We start from the raw sequence: 17,107 nt of genomic DNA on the forward strand, positions 1-17,107 counted from the left end.
TGATAGAATATAGCGCCGGGGAATTATGACAAGAAGTACACCCCAGGGGTGTGTGGCAACCCCAGTTAGTAGGATGAGGATTGATCAAATGTAATTAAAGAGAAATTCAGATTTACCAGTGGGATACAAAAAGGGGATTTCCTCACAGTGCAACAGTTATCAGTAGCCTATAGTTGTTCTTGTTATCATCACACTAATAACTGATCCCTGATGATCTCTGTTACCCTCTGACCTTTCAAAAAACTAAATTTCCATTTGATTGACTGACCTTGGTAGTTTGCCATCAGGTTTTAGTTTGTCCGTTTTGAATAAAATGTTATTATTCTAATGACGTTGACCCGTCTCGGGCAGAACCCTGTGAAAATGGCTGAACCATGTCTGTGGCGCTGCTTTCCGGAGTTTGTCAGAAGGCCTGTGGAAAGAGTTTGTTTAATAAACTCACATAATGCAGACTTCAAATAATACTGCATCTGTTTGTTTGCTTCTTTTATTGCAAGACTAAATACATCACTGCTACAGAAATAACATCTTCTCCTGCAATCTTTTCTGACCCTGCGGTAGATCACACGTTATCCTGTCTCTTTGTTACTCTTGGCTACTCTTGTATCTAGCACAGCAGGACTGTTAAAAAATGTATTTGGACTGAGTGGAACTGGGTATTCATGTTAGACTTGGAGGTAAAAACTTTCTCTGGTGTTGCCTGTTTAGGAAATAGTGATAAAAAGTAAAAGGCTCCTCTGTTTACTTCTCAACGCTTTGTGGAAACACCAAAAGATTCTATTGATCAGTTCATCGATTACAGAACCGTTGAAGTCAAGTGGACTGTTTTAGCCTGCTGGTTTTCATCAGAGCACAGAACAAACAGAAAAACAACACTGTGCTCTTTCTTTGGCTGAGCTTACCTAAAGAGATCAGACAGCTTTTCCACTGAGCTCCTTTTTTTATGGATTCATTTACCATAAAATGAGATCTGATCTTTCCAATTTAATATTCTGAGTGTTACTCCTCCACACAGGAGCTCGTTTGCTACGTTGCTTAATTGTTTATTTCTGAGAGAAATCGCAAAGTAGGATTGCTGAGTGTTGTGGAATAAAACGGTTCTGAAAAGCGACAGATTAGATGGCATCGGAGCTGAAGGAACCACGTAGTTACAAGCGAAAGTGTGAGGAATCAGGAAAGTCACCAGTTTATATGTTGTCTCAGAAACACTCAGAGTCCTGCACTGTTAAAGAGTCCAGTACAAACATATCACTGACTTTTATCTATGTTAGGGATGTATGTTCATCACTGAGGCCGAGGAGTCACACGTCTCCATACACTGCCAACCCTCCAGTACACTGAAGATGTATATGAAGCAACTAACAGTGAAGCAGAGTGAATCTGGACGATTTGATTCAACACGATGTAATTAAACAGGATCCAGTGTGATTCAACATGATGGAAAAGAATACGATGTTTTGCACTTTGGTACAGAGAGTTTGATTTTATGTCTTTGGCTCTTCTTAAGCAAACAGCAAATCATAAATGAGTCATTTTTACATTTTTACTTCACATCTTTGTTCCTGTGGTCCCAAAACGCGGTAAGCTGTTATCTTTTGGACCTGTAAAAACGCCTGGCCCTGGTTGGCACAAATGCACAAACATGACTTAAACCATGAACCACCGACGTTTAGAAAACATTTGTGTGCATCAAAACATATTTATTTACAGCTGAGACCTTGAACCCTCATTTGCTGCTGGTTAGAACATTTGAACATAAAATGATACCAGAGAAGTATGACAGAGAGAAAAGTGTGCCAACCTCGGTCTCCCCTACAGTCAGCATGTCAGCAAAGTTAACATGAATGGATTCATTTATCTCGTATCCTTCCTAACGCTAGTGGATCACAGCATATCGGGTATGGAGTTAATCTGAAGACGCTCCGGTTCAAAGCAAGACCAAAGTTTTCTATTGGATGTCAGTCCACACTTCTTCAAAGCGGGCGATCACTTCATGAACTTTTCTGCCGATGCAAAGATGTGAATTGGTGAATCTTACCACCCATCAGTGGTGTCAGTGTGTCATCTTTTAAAGGACCTTTTTTCAGTGGTCTTCTCATTGTTCTATTGTTCTATTGTTCAATGTTTTCTTGCTCTGCTGTCGCTCATTACTTTTGCTTTCTGAAATAACTGTTGTGTTTGCTCTTGTCGGGGTCTCAACTCCTACTATTCTGTTCTGAGAATTTTTACATAAAAATCAAACCCTAAACGCTTAAAGAGTTTATGACTGAAATGACCCACACTTACTTACTTACTTACTTCAAAGTGCATTATAATACTCTCCACCAATAAATCCCATCTATTTCATTATAGACACATTTTGAACATGCTACAAACCTGAACAGGTACACCAGACATCTTTTTTCAGCTGTTTTTTTCCTATTGGTTTAGGTGAAAACGTGTTTTTGCTTATTTTTTCCCTTCTTGTTGCTTTATATCCTGCAGAGTTGATCAAACATTGCCGTCATGCCGCCACCTCACCACGACATGGCTGCACTTCACCACCAACACCAAAGAAAAGGCTTTGAGGCAATAAACTGACTCATGAAACTAACATAAAATGCCATAGAGATTCACGATGTACAGTACCAGGCCTTGACAACGAGGGTTATTTGCATGACCACTTGTTGTCCTCATGCAAACAAGTACTGTCCTATCTGAGAAACAAAGCCAAGCGTAGCATGTGATGTTGTTCCATGAGCAAAAAATGTCTTGTATGGTCTACAAAGAGTCGAACTTCCACACCGGACACCGAACATTCACATCAGACTTAGTGATAGAGTTCCGAGTCTAAATCTGTCTGGTTGTTCTAGTGGTTGTAATGAAGAGTAAAGACTAAGCAGACATTTCAATAAATCTATTTACATCTCCATTTCTCCAGAGTATAAATCCAGCTCCAACATTATCTCTGACCTGAATGACAAACAATTCATCACACTGACCAAATAATCTTGCCACTCATTATCCCGTTTCACCCACACATGCACTGTAGTCAGACTCTCTGCTGGAGACACAATATAGCAATAACAGTAAAATAACAATAAATGTAGAGGTGTTGTTTCACTCTAGATACAAATGATTGCATGTTTATCATTCTAAACACATGTGGACACAGCCGATGGCAATACTGCAGAGCGCACTGCAAACACACTCTCACACACACACACGCACGGGCCTGCCCTTGGGATTAGTGTTAATTAAACCGCAATAACAAGAGCGAACCTCTTTTTTTCTCTCCTCCACCTTTCCTGCTCCACCACGGCCGAGATCTCATCCCTCTGTCCCCTTCCCGACCATCCCATTCCACCTAATCTCACTTCTGCACACACACACACACACACACACCGTAATTATCAGCCCTACTTTTACACTGTGCTATATAATTACACTGTCAATTTGCAACGCTAAGATTTACTGCTGTGGCTGTATTACGAAGCATTTTTTCGCTCTAAATTCTGCGAGAACAACAATGGCCGTGTTGAGGAAACGGCCCAAACTTTATTCACTCTTAAATTATTATTCATAGGATTTACAATGGGGTGTCTGCAGAGCGCTGAGTGAGTGCCAGTGCGTGTCCTAATAGTATTGTGTTATACAGGGCTGTATTGTTAGGAGATCACTAAAGCCTACCATCTACTGCTCTGTCTCATTTAGGCAGACACAATGGAGCCTGGACAATGACGGTGTGGAGTACTATTCACCTCAGCGTGTGTGTGTGTGTGTGTGTGCACAATTACCACATCATGCATCGATGTGAAAGACATGCAAGCACACATCTGCCAGCACTTGAATTAATACAAGTGCACAAGCGTACATTTTCCAGGACTCGTATGCACGCATGCAATTTTCCAGAAGCACATTAGAGCTGCATCTTTGCAAAACATTGCAATCAAGTACACACTAAACACAACAATACAAGGTATGTGCACACACTCAAGCACACGCACACGCACCAGCACAAAGACGGTTGTACCTTTTGTTGAAGTGGCACTTGTGCCTTGGGAGTGTTCCCTGAGATAGGAACATGAAAGTGTTTAACCCCAGTCACCCCAGTGTTTATACCCTGCTCCTGAGATGGGGAGATGAGAAGAGCAGAGGGGAGGATAGAGACAGCGTGCTGGAACAGTTAAAGACCCTCTCCTGCACTGAAGTGCTGTAGTAGGAGTGGAACTGAACAGAAGCAGCTGAACAAGGGAAAACACACACATTAGCGAAATGTGTGTCACTTGTAGCAAAGTGTATATTTAGCAGGTAGAGTTCAAATGTTGCAGATCACAAGTTCTTATTATGCAAATTCAGCCAGGACGCTCACGTTGCTTATTTTAACAACAAAATGCATTTTAACGTGACTGATGTGATGTTCTGGAAGAAATCTGAGCAAGGTTGAAAGAACCTGTCGCTGAGTTGACAAATCCCTGTCAGAGCACTAGATACACAGCATTTGATTAACATGAAGACATGTTGAAGTTTGATTTTAGACAGAGCACTGTGCATAATAGACTAAAAGGTACATTTAGTTAGATTTTCTGTTGCTTATACATCTTAGATTATGTGGGAGAAAAACAGCTCTCCTTAGTTGTCCTCTGATTAGCGTTGCTACATTTGAGTGGTCAAATGGGTCATATGACCATTTTTACCAATATTACTTTGTGCCAGGAAAGGAAAACTTGTCCCATACAGCCACATCAGCATGTCCTTTAAAATATAGAAGTATGGCGTCGTGCAGTTGTCGATCTGCTCCACCGCTTAAAAGCTGCTCTGCTCTCTGATTGGAGGATGAAGCTTTTATCCTCTGATTAAACCGCTTGTTGAAAATCCTGTGTATTTTTGGTTTGCAGTTTTCATTTCAAAGGCATTTTTAAAGCCAGGATTTGGATTTACTGCTCACCTCCAAACTTCTTCTTGTTGAAGCCCTTAAAAGAGCACTGATCTCTGGAAATCACCGCTCAGATTCACATTTAGACGATACATTTGCTAATGAGACCCTTCTAGTGCAAAGTAAGAGAAGCTGGGACTGTGTTTGAATCGACTCAGTGCCTACGGTGGTGACCATCCAGTGAACGTGGTGGTTTCTGCTCTCATTTGGTGCCAGGTATTTGTTGCCATGGTGTTTCTGCACTGCATGCCCCAGTGATGACCTGTCAATCACACTTTGTGGGCGGTACTGTGATAGCTTTCTCCTTGGATTTTCACTAGTCCTCGTTTATTTGAAACAAAACAGAAGCAAACTTGTCATAGTGTTGTTCTATGTGTGTTTAGAAGAGCAGATATAAATGTTCCCTGAAGTGCATCAAAGTGGGATCGCTTTCGTGTTGTTCCAACTGGTGATAGAGGTTGCCTAAGCAGTGAATTTAACGTTGGATTTTGATTTTAATATCACAGTGTCGTGGCGGCTGACTGTGCTTATATCTGTTTTTGCCCTGGAGGTAAACACTTTTATATTTCATATTAGCCTTTGAATTGAAAATAAATCACAAAGCGATGGAACAGAGGGAGAGAGAGGGCATGAATAAAGGGAGGAAACAAAATAAAAATTGATTGCATGCGCTCATGTAAACCTAGAGGACAATAGAGTGATCAAATGGTTCCCTCAGGCCACCAAAGCTTCAGGTTACGCTACTAGAAGACAAATCAGCATAGCCCAAGAGGCTGTGCCAGGCATTGCTCATATTTCATGTGTTTACATATTCTTTTTCTACTCTTTCCTTATTATTTATTATTTCATGTTTGATTTTAATGGCTGCATTAAATAGTAGTTTGTATGGTGTGGAATCATTCAAATCAAAAGGGATTATCTCCTCTGTTTTATCTCCTAGTAGCACATAGTTATAACACTAGTAGCACTGAGTACTGAGTGTTTACTGTCTGAATTCATCTGTACAAGTTGTAGCTGCTGAAAAGTCTGTGTTTGACCCGTGAGGCACATTCAGTACTGCTTCCGTTACTCCGCCCCCATCGTTCCTGGTCTATCAGAGAGTACAACCCCAGCGCAGAGACTTTTTTTTTGGCTCCAGGAAGTATAGCTGAGGAGCTGAATTTTGACTCTGGTTCTTCTAGTGCAGGGGTGTCCAAACTTTTTTCACTGAGGGCCACATACAGAAAAACATACAAACAGCCTTTCCATTGTACTAAGAAGTACAACACAGTCCAGCGCAGGTTCCACGTGTGGGCAGTATTACAATACATTTTTAGAATTTTCTGCCGGCCGATGAAAATTGGACCACGGGCTGCAGTTGGCCCGCGGGCCGGAGTTTGGACACCCCTGTTCTAGTGCTTCTGGTTTCTGAAAAAATCCTCATGCTCTAAACTACAAACTTCAGCAACCCTTGGAGAAACACTGCTCTGCTTAAAACATATCTACACTTGCACTTTCATTTATGTAGTCTAAATGGTGCATTTAAGGACTGCACCAGTGTTTAAACCCATTTACCACAAATTACATATGCTTTGAATTACTCCATTGTGTTTGGATTTTTTCAGTTTTCCTCTGCTCCATACAGCCACTCATTTCAGGTTGTATGATTACAGAGTCAGTTTGATTTTTTTCATCAGCTTCCATTATGCTTGTGAAAGGTAAAAGTATTAGTCATTTTAAAAGACTTCTGGTTTTATGCATTCAAGCATTAATGTAAAGTTTCAACATCTGAGACATACAGTCTGGCCAAGTGCAGGAGACCACGTCCACTCCCGCTCGTCTTCCAGGTTTACAGGAAGAGTGTTTGAAAATGTGTGTATTTTTCTTCCTGAAAGTGAGATGGGGAGATCAGAACTACTCATGCCTGTGTGTTAAGTACGTCGCTGGGGTCTGGAGGGATTTGGCTTAAGTTCAGAATCCACCTACCAAAGCCTCTAAAGCATAGTGTACTGCACAAACAGTAATGTAAAAAGACTATTTGTGGAGGGAGATATGTTCTAGGAATATGTAGGAAATATCTCAACATTACTTGTTGATGAGCAACAGTTTATGCGTCCATCCAGCAATGTGTAACAATTACAGCACGTGATCTAAAGCCCCAAATTGACACTTGTACAGAATGTTCTGAATGCATAAATGAGATACAACATGTTAATTAGTGAGTTTTAAACAATGTTTGTGGGTGGATCTTTGAAATATAGACAGCACTACGCTAGCTGTTTCCCCCAGCTTTCAGTGTTTATGCTAAGCTAGGCTAATCGCCTCTTGACTCCAGCTGTGTACTAATCACACAGACATGAGACTGATACTGATCTTCTTCTCTACTTAACTAAGCTCATGAATACAATGCTGTCTTGCATTTATAGTCAAAGGAGGTAGATTTTTGTTGTATGTTCATTTGTAAAATTTGAGTTCAGTTGACAAAGGTTTGGCACCCTCAGCTTGCTGACTGGTTTTACCATCTCAGTGACCATATTATGCAACGTGGGTGACTACCAAATTTCAATTCTTTTGAGCGATGTTGCGAAAATAATGGGCAATGTTGAGACACGGTTAGCAAGTGTAACAACAGCTGTTTTTCTTGTGTTTTAAATATATTGACTTAATGAGTCTTTAATATCACATAACTGAAACAAATGAATTCATACCACCAATAACGTATGAATTTTTAAATGGACTCCTGTGTTAGCATTCCAGAGTTTGCCCCCAGGTGATTAGTTTCAACTTAGAAATATGTAAATGTCTTCCTCTATTCTTATTTCTGTTTGCTGACGCTGTAGGAGGGAGATAGTTACTCAGCAAGTAGCAGTAGGGTCTTGAAGGGTAATGCAACAGAGAATAAAAGTATCTCTGTTAGTTTGTAAAATTTGACTGAAACAGAACAGTCCTGTCATATTAGGACATCAGAGCTCATTTTAAGTTTCCAATATAAGTTTTGGTTTAAGAACGAATGATATGATGTGTCAGTTACACTCAGAACCAAAAGCAGGTCTGTGTATGATGTGTAGACTACAACAAGGTTTGTAGCCATGGGAGCTCCAGGAAATGTTGGTGTTGGTCAGCAGTGCTCTACTTTAGTCCAGATGAAATATTTGATTAAACTGCTTGATGAATGGCTTGAGGATGGAATTTGACATTCATGATTCCCAAACAATGAATTGTAATAACGATGGTGATCCTCTAACTCTTCATTTAATATCATCAAGTCAGACGCTCACATTACCCACTACTTTGCTGTATGACTGAATTCCTGCAAACTCACTTTCTCATCATGCTCTGCTGCACTTGGTGTTTAGTTTCAAATGCCAAGTCCCTAGGAGTGGGCCAGGCTTTGAAGCCAATTTTAAATAGTGGCCAAACCGTGTAATTACAATAATGACGGACATCACGTGATGCCAATAAACCCAAAAAGACTTTTTTCCATAGACTGTAAATCAGCTGGATACATTTTGTTTCCAAATCACAGCCCCAGGGAAATGATTCATTTCACCTTCAAAGTTTGATCCATTTTTCCATTTGGGAACAATGAAATCATTTTATTCCCATTCATTATAGCGGAGGGCTAGCTGCCGCGACGCTAATGTGCTTGTTTCATGGACCCAACAATGCGGAAGATCCGGGTACTTTTAAAAAAGTTATCCAGATCTCTTTATGATGTCAGCATGCTAAATGATAGAATAAGATGGCAATCATGGCACACATTGCCTGCTAAATGTCAGCTTGTCAACATGTTAGCATGCTGAGTTTAGCATTTAGCTAATTGTACCAATTGAGTAGGGACGCTAGTACAGCTGTAGATTTGTTCTGTGTATGTTTTTAAATTTTGAGTTGAATTTAATTTCACATGTATTGAACATAATCAAGTTGTATCCATAATAATATTATCACACCAAGGCTCGCAGAGCAAAGACGGGCGACCCACATACGTACTAGACGAACTGGAGACATCCAAGGGATTTAGAAGGTTGCTTTGTTTTGTCTCATCATTGAACATGAGACTATACGCCACGTTAACATCGATTCATTCATAGAGGAAGAGAGCAGCCATGCCCTCCAGTCACATTTCTTGTGATATCCATATCTCAGTCAGTATCATTGAAAAGCAAGCTGTTGTTTCAGCCACGTCCACATCAGACTGTGAGAGGCTGTTTGCTTTTTCATTTGCCTCCTCAATAGGTTTGGACAGCTCTCTAACATTTTGAGGATGGGATGGGATTCTTTTCTTAGGTTAAGAAGTGCTTTTACTATGGCTAAACCAGGACCAAGTGAAGCAGTTACTATCTCACTGTCTAACGATAAACATGCTCTGAAGATGCACGGGTGGAGGAGAAACTCTCGGAGCATCACATGAAAGAGTTCTGCCAACTAAGTGAACGACAAATGCTACACACAGTTTAATCATATTGAGCCGAGGGCCAATTACCAGCATTTGTCAGCTGTAGGAGACGCCTGACAGTCATCACTTTAGTGTTTTGAGGCAGGTAGACAACCGCAGAGGTCAGAGTCTTGAATTTCAAGAGCATCAGTTAATAAAACTGCAAAATGAGTTAATGTGGTAATAACAGTCACACCAAACACAGACAAACTGCAGACTGCTGGTACAATAATAGAGGCCAATGTCTCATTGCCAAGCAGAGCTTGTACAGAGCTTAGACATTTTCTACAAAACCACACTGTGAAAAAGCCTTTAATAATGGCAGGGTGAAAACAATTTGTATCTAAAGGATTTTTACTTTGAAATTGCTGTTCTATTTCTTTTTTATCCCTAGCATTCTTCAGGTTTTTTCCCCCCCATCATTATCCGCTGCTCTGTCAGAGAAAGGTCAGCTAAGGTGGAGGCAAAAACATGTAAAAGAGACTCATCACGTGTCAGACCTCTGGCTTCAGGCTCGGACAACACATCGGATGTGTGAATGACGTGTTCTCCGCGCACATCTCGATGGGAACAAGGTTAAGAGTGGCAGCAGGAAGGATTAGCTCCAGCTCTCGTTGTTGCCTTTGGTTTCTCTCTAATTTATATGTGGATTATTTCAGCTATGGAACATAGTTTGAACCCTAAACTCACAATCAGGCTCTTTTCAAACTTCAAACATATTTCTGGTTGTAGGGCAGCTAATATCTTTCAAAGTAATTATGTGGGGTCAGATTTCCTCCCACTGTTCTAATCAGGTTGATTAAATCTAGTTGCAGGCTGACCATTAATCCCACCTCAGCTACAACACACTGGCATCATCAGCATTTTGACTTCCCTCTGACTTTCTCACGCTTCCCTTCTCATCTCTAGTACAATTATGGCAGGAGAGTGGCAGACCCCTGTGGTAAATGAATTTCATATCAGCCATATCGTAGTCATTAGATCCACTAATGCACTCTATCATTTTCTGCTGTGATTATAATAGACTCATAATGTGCTTTTAATCCGTGCTGGCTGACCTCCTCACCCTTTCTCCGCCTTTCTTCCCTCTCTTCCTCCCTCCCTTCCCTTCCTCTCTCCCTCAGGTTTTGCGGTGAACCTCCAGGTGATCCTGGCAAACCCGCGGGCGCAGTTCAAGCGGCGAGGCTCCCAGCCGGGGATGCAGGAGTCCGACTTCCTCAAGCAGATCACCAAGGTCACCGAGTTGGAGCCCAAGGCCAACAACTGCACTCGGGTCAGTAGGCAGGCACCACTGTCACCAATTTTTTGCAGTGATATTTGGGTTTTGGCCTCCACTGGCCCGTCCACTGATGGACACGGTTCACCATAAAAGTCACAACACCTCTTCTAAAAGCCATAACGCAGCCATCAGTTCTCACCACATTAGTTGTGCAGCACAGGATGAAGCCTGACTGATGTTTCACAGGTGTTATTTTTACCCCATGACCTGATACTGAAGCCCGGCACCTTGGTGGTTTGACATTACACGAGAAATTAATGAGCTGAAGGGAGGGACCGTCTGAAAATTAAATGCAAAGCGGCAAAAAGAGTTTAACACCGTTAACATTTACACAGCTGCTGTTTAGACCCAGTGCAAACACAAATCATGACTTATTATTGGATTCATTCAGGTACATGGTTAAAATATAATGGGATGCATTTTATAAAGAAATAAATAAGAATGATGATTGAATAATACGACCCCTGACTTCTATGCAAACTCCTTCTCTTACACACTGCACTGTTTTAAGGGTCAAAGTTTGTGTCTGCTGTTGAGATTTAATTTAGACAATGAGGCAATATGCAGTTTGTATTCTCCATAAAGTGAAAGTGATTTTTCTCCATTTCACTTCTACCAGTCACTGCTGGCTGATTATGCTGGGCAGGATTTAGCAATAATGTTCTAAGTATGTTATCACCCTGCTATGACCTGCGTATTGGAGGTGGACGACACAGACCGGGGTTTAATAAAAGCCTAATTTATCAGTCTTAATGTAGGACTAGTGTGTGTGTGTGTGTGTGTGTGTGTGTGTGTCGGCAGGGTAGATATTAAACTGCAGTCATAATAATGGCTGCCATCACAGCAGTAACTAACCATGGGGCCTTCTCGTCACTATTGACAGCATGAGTCATGCTTTGAGCTGGTGGCCCGGCTAAACTTAGACACACACACAGCTCGAATTGGATAGAAGTGGTGTTATAGCGCTATCAATTCTAGTAGTGTGCTTAGACAGCTCAGATCGATGCAGCTCATCTCAAATCACCACAGCCCCTGTTGGCACTTGGTTTTATGAAGCCACTCATCCTCTTGACAGCCATCACTGAGCCGCCTTAAAGGACTTCTTGTGAGAAATGGATTCTATTACATTTTTACCTTTTAAAGGAATATGTGAGCCCATAGTGTCACGTCCCCAGTTGTTCCAAACAAGCACCGAGTGTGCAAGTGGAACTACATGTAGTGGCTTTTTGGTTAATTACCATTAACAAACTGTCAGATCATTTCACCTCATCTTTTAGTGCGACATCATGCTCATTAGCCATTTCCTTTTTAGCCCTAAACAGATTGGGGCACTGAGTTTGATGCGTGCTGACCAAATCAGTACGACTGCGCACCAATTCACGTTACATCGTTAGAGTCTAGACAAGAGTTTATGTTAGAGAAAAGGAGACAGAGCGAGGCTACGTCGGCTTGATCAAGTCCATCACAGTCGGGGCAACGGCGAGCACAAAGCGGTCACCTGGCCAAGCCCAGAATATATCTTAAAGCTTGTCTGATAGCCTGAGAGCCGAGTTCCCTGCAGCACACAGCAGCCACAGCTGATGTTAGCACACCTGTAGCCCGCACCGTTAAGGAGGAGAACACATGAGTTTTATTTTGTGTGGTGTATAAGATGTTCCAAATAAATAATGTTGGAATTGAGTGGTTTGGACTTACTTTTACAACTGAAATTACATTTTTGTAATTACAGATTCCAGGTATAGCCCTCCTAGCCCTCACCAATCAGTAGTGACCGACACGTCACGTCTGTGGACCTTTTCAGCGGACAGAAACACAGACCATAATACCATAATGTGAATGAAATAATGTTCTGTACTGACGTCTCTCCAAGCTTAAGCCACAGTCAGTATGTCACAGTATGTGGAGAACTGAAACATTACAGATTGCAGCAACACAACCACCACAGATGGGCTGTATTTGTTAATTTGTTGAATTAGTGATATGAACATGACAGTGACATGACCGGGGTCCGATGGGGGCAGTCTGTAATCAGGGTCTGGATGCCCCCAGGTTCACACATGGTAAGGCTCCAATAACACCACAACTGTTGGTTCAGTCCAGCAATGTGGAGGTGTTGAGAGAGACAGACATGGCGGCACCTTGGGGGCACCACCAGGGCTTTGCTTTTTAGTTTGTTGCTGAATATTTAGGTCAGCACAATTAGTAAACTGAAATACTTCATGCTAAGTCACCTCCTCTACCACACTGCAAACAGCATATTTAGTCTCTGTGGAGAAAAGTAATGACAGCAGCTGCTTCACCTTGCATCAACAAATATGAAATCTAAATTTACCGTTTCACCGCTTGTGTGGAGGTCACATCATTGCACTATACGTCCCTGGTGGGTTATGGGTAAGTGTTTCCTGCGGGGAATAGGATAAAGACCCCCGGAGCTGCTGGATCATCATTTACAGCTGGCTGCTGCTGCTGCTGCTGCCGCAGACAGCTCTGTGTTGAAACTATCATCATCATTATCAGCCCCATTACACTAATGGAGGAGCCCTGCCGCTGATATTAATACAGGCCATTAGCAGGCTGTGACATCATCAGTCATCGCCCGGCACCGCACAGACAAGACGATGTGATATCGGCATTCATCACGTCACAGTTAGAAAAGCAGCGGGATGTGACATCATCAGTCACGCCGCTGCCGCTGTGCAGCTGGAAGACGAGACACAAGTCAGAAAGTTTATTCAGGGATCATCACTCACAAACAGTTGTTGTTGGCACAATGGTGACATCATCATTGTGATGACACCTTGTCCTAACCATTGTGCTCTGTAACTCCGCTGACATGACATCATTACTGATAACAGATGAGTGTGACATCATTACAGCAAATATACAGAAAACAGAACTGTAAAATGTGACGTATGTATTGGACACATTACAACTTATTTCCGTTATGATAATATGATAATAGTAGAGATATTTTTAAAGTGATACAAATAAATGAATAGATCATCAGGTGATAAATACACAAACATCCATTGTGTACTGGTAACATATGAATTACTGTATTTTCACATATGTTGCAAAAGCTTTCAGTTTTTAAGACATAAAGTTATTCCAAAAACTTTTACGGTGCTGTTTTCAGTAAGAAAGATGAACATGAGTTTCTCTCTCTTTGAAACCAAAGACACAAATGTCAGGTCAGTAAATCTCACTCAGGGGGTAATGAAGAGTCTGACAGTTGTGGAGAAACACCTATTTGCTTTCTTGACCAGATTTAATCAATACTGAATCATTACAACTCTCTCTTTTTTTATATAATTATCATTATTTATTTGCCTGCTTTCATTTGCCTACAGTCTCCTACCAACAGACAGACACAGTATGATAATACCTTCGTGCCAGCTATCACATGTAAATACTTTACATCAAGATATCATGAAACATCGAACAGACAACACACACCAGGAGATTCAAACTGTTGAGCATCCTTTAAGGGGAATGATTGAAGGTTTCCTATCACTGTTTAGTCAGCTTGGTCAGAAAGCATCATGACCACCAGCGGTGCAGTGGACATGCTCACCACGTGCCACCTGTCATCCTGTATCAATCAGAGTTGTTTTCAACAAAACAACAATATAAATTCATGCAGCTGATGACTATTGTTACTCTTATTATGACTATTGTTAGTGCAGATGAAAAATGGACTGAGGGTGTTTGTGCTGTAATTCAGTGACTCTTGTAATGATCAGACTCAGACTCATTGATTTTGGCATCACAGGCGTCTGCAGAGCTTGATGATGAACTGAACATTTGGATCTGTTGTGTGTGTTGTGTCTGTAACATGAAGGACAGGGAGTCCCCAGGACCAGGGTTGGGAAACTCTGTTGTGAATGACCCATTAAAACCAATAATGCAGCACTTCTCTTCATCAGAGAAGACTTTTTAAATGTTACCAGTTTGACTCTGACAGCTGGGATTGGCTCCTGCCCCCCTCCAGGGTTAACACACAAGACACATGTACATTCATACCACTTTATCCTCACGTTACATGTAACATACATACGTCTCATCCCGACACTCTAACCTCCACAACCATAAACACACACCTCACATTGATTCTGTGTCCTGTGTTCACCACCGGAGTGCTGGTAACTCACACCAGCTCACATTTTTTCTGTCGTTTTTGTGCGACTAGCTCGCTAGTTTTAGCCTGTGGAAAGCTCCAGTAATTACATTTTTGTTTCTTCTTAATGCCAAACTATTTCATTCATTGATTGTTACTTGGCTGCATTGAGAATTCCACCCAATATAACAAGAAGTGCTTCTAAAATAACTTACAGACTCTGCCATCAAGAGTAAAGGATAAGAACAGAATATCGATGTCATCATTAGTCATAAGTTATAACCCACTGATAATGAATATGGCTGCTCCTCCATCCTGTACTTGACAGATTCAACTAACTGTCCAGCTGTGTTGATCATCTCAACCACCGTTGGTTTTCTCCAGTTGGTGCGAACAGTCGTGGTTGAAATGACTCGGCTGTGATGCCCTCTCCAGCAGCTCTGTCACACCCTACCTCCAGGCCCCGTCCACTCTGTTTAAGGAGTCTAGGATCAGATCACAGAGCCTGAATCCCGACCTTGACAATGGAGGGCAGAAATGCTCATCTGATGGTCCGGTCAGTATCTGGAGACGACTGACAGGAGCTGTAATGTAGTTAGAGCAGGAGAGTAATCGCAACAGACAGCAGTGACAGGACAAGAGAGGAGGGGGGAAGGCAGGAACAGATGGAGACAGATGATAGCACAGGAGGAAAAGGAGATAGAGAAGAGAGGAGGAGAGGAGGGAGGGTAAATGGCTGCGTGGAGAAATGGGGGATAGGTAAATGAATTGACTGAAGGTAGAGCTGAAAAAGAAGACAGACAGGAAAGAGAAGGGACACAGGGACGTCTGCTGCCGTGGACTGAAAGACTGCACTGCTGTCTATTTCATTTGCATTGGTTCTCAGGTTTCTGCTAAACTTAACTTTTATTTTATTAATGCAGCTAAATGCATCTGGAGACCACCAGCAGATCTGGTTTGGGTGATTTGATCCTCAAAGCATCTTAAGTGCACTGACAAATGGATTTGAGGGTTTCTTTTCTATCCCATTAATGGAGAATTCTAGTTTATTAAAAGTTGGGTCCTGAGACTGAAAATTCTTTGGACCTTGGAAACAGCAGTTGATGAAAACAAGTCTCAAGTCCTTCAAGAGCTCAGAAAACCAATTCTGTGACAACTGGGAAAACTCCACCTGAAGAAGATGGTGTGATGCTATTGAAAGCTCCAAGCAGCTACTAATGGGCCTAGTGGTGTGATTGCTTTGATGTAATGGGGACCTATGAGGCTTCGGTTTGGTACTTGGTTTGGTTTGGCCCTGTGATTGGCTGTCCGATGGCTGATAAGAAATTGCAGTACTGAAGATATGTTTGAGATCATTTCAAACTTTGTCTCTATTACAGAATGCCTCCACCAGAGAGTACTGACAACTGTAAAACCCTGTTCGATCCTGATCAATTTAAGGGAATGTTTTTTTGTTAGGGTTAGGGTTACAAAAAAGGCCATATCGTATATTGTTTTCAGTTTAATCTGATCACCAGGCCACAGCATATATATATATATATATATATATATATTATATATAATAACGAGCAAAGATACAAAAATCAGACCCATGTCGCAATAAACTGGAATTGAAGTGCAATCATTCAAGATGTTTGTAAGTCAAACTAGAGTCGTCCTTCCGCTGCGTCTCTACTGATTCCTCCTCTTGATGCAGAAACAGGCCTGTTCTCTCCGTGTGCTATTAAGGCAAAAAAAAAAAAGCTCCAACCTGGTAAAGCTTTTTGTCTCCAAGTTGCCTCGGGGAGGAAGAGAAAGACAGAGCAGCGGAGAGGACTGAGAGGTAAATGCAAGAGCAAACCATAAGAGAAAAGCTGGACGTGATGAATGAGGAGAATGGAGAGCAAAGCGGGAGAAGGAGACCCGTGCAGAAGGAGAACGAGAGGTGTGTGAGTCCAGGGGAGCAGAGAGGGCAATCTGACTGCATAATGGGCGTGTGCGCGCAGGCGTGCACACACCCACACACGTCCAGAACAGTTTTCCCCACAGCTCTGCAGTGATGCTTTAGTGGCTGCTACATTAGCCTCGTTAGATATGCAAAGTGGGCCAATTAGCAGCACAGTGTGCAGGAAGTGACATGTTCCACCTGAAGAAGCCCGGAAACAGCAGCAGCGTTCAAAGCCAGCAATAAATCATGCCTGTGTGTGTGTGTGTGTGTGTGTGTGTGTGTGTGTGTGTGTGTGTGTGTGTGTGTGTGTGTGTGTGTTCCTTTGGACACAGAAATGTCACACACGTGAATTATAAGCTCATTAGCTATTGGCTATAAAAAAACATCCTTAATCCAAATAACCTCATTTGAATCTCTGAGAATCTTGCCCCCCCCCCCCCCCCCCCTCTCCAGGA

General features: G+C 41.9%; 1 protein-coding gene across 1 annotated transcript in view; it reads left to right on the plus strand.

Annotated features, from left to right (window-relative positions):
* The window catches only part of b3gat2 (beta-1,3-glucuronyltransferase 2 (glucuronosyltransferase S)), a 42,208-nt gene that overhangs the window by 23,632 nt on the left and 1,469 nt on the right, over window positions 1-17,107 (plus strand). Inside the window, exon 3 of the mRNA XM_070841229.1 lies at window positions 10,454-10,602. Coding sequence (XP_070697330.1) covers window positions 10,454-10,602 — 149 coding nt within the window. The remainder of the gene's footprint in view (window positions 1-10,453; window positions 10,603-17,107) is intronic.

The sequence above is a fragment of the Pempheris klunzingeri genome, chromosome 12 (assembly GCF_042242105.1).
Source record: "Pempheris klunzingeri isolate RE-2024b chromosome 12, fPemKlu1.hap1, whole genome shotgun sequence".
Classification (NCBI taxonomy): domain Eukaryota; kingdom Metazoa; phylum Chordata; class Actinopteri; order Acropomatiformes; family Pempheridae; genus Pempheris; species Pempheris klunzingeri.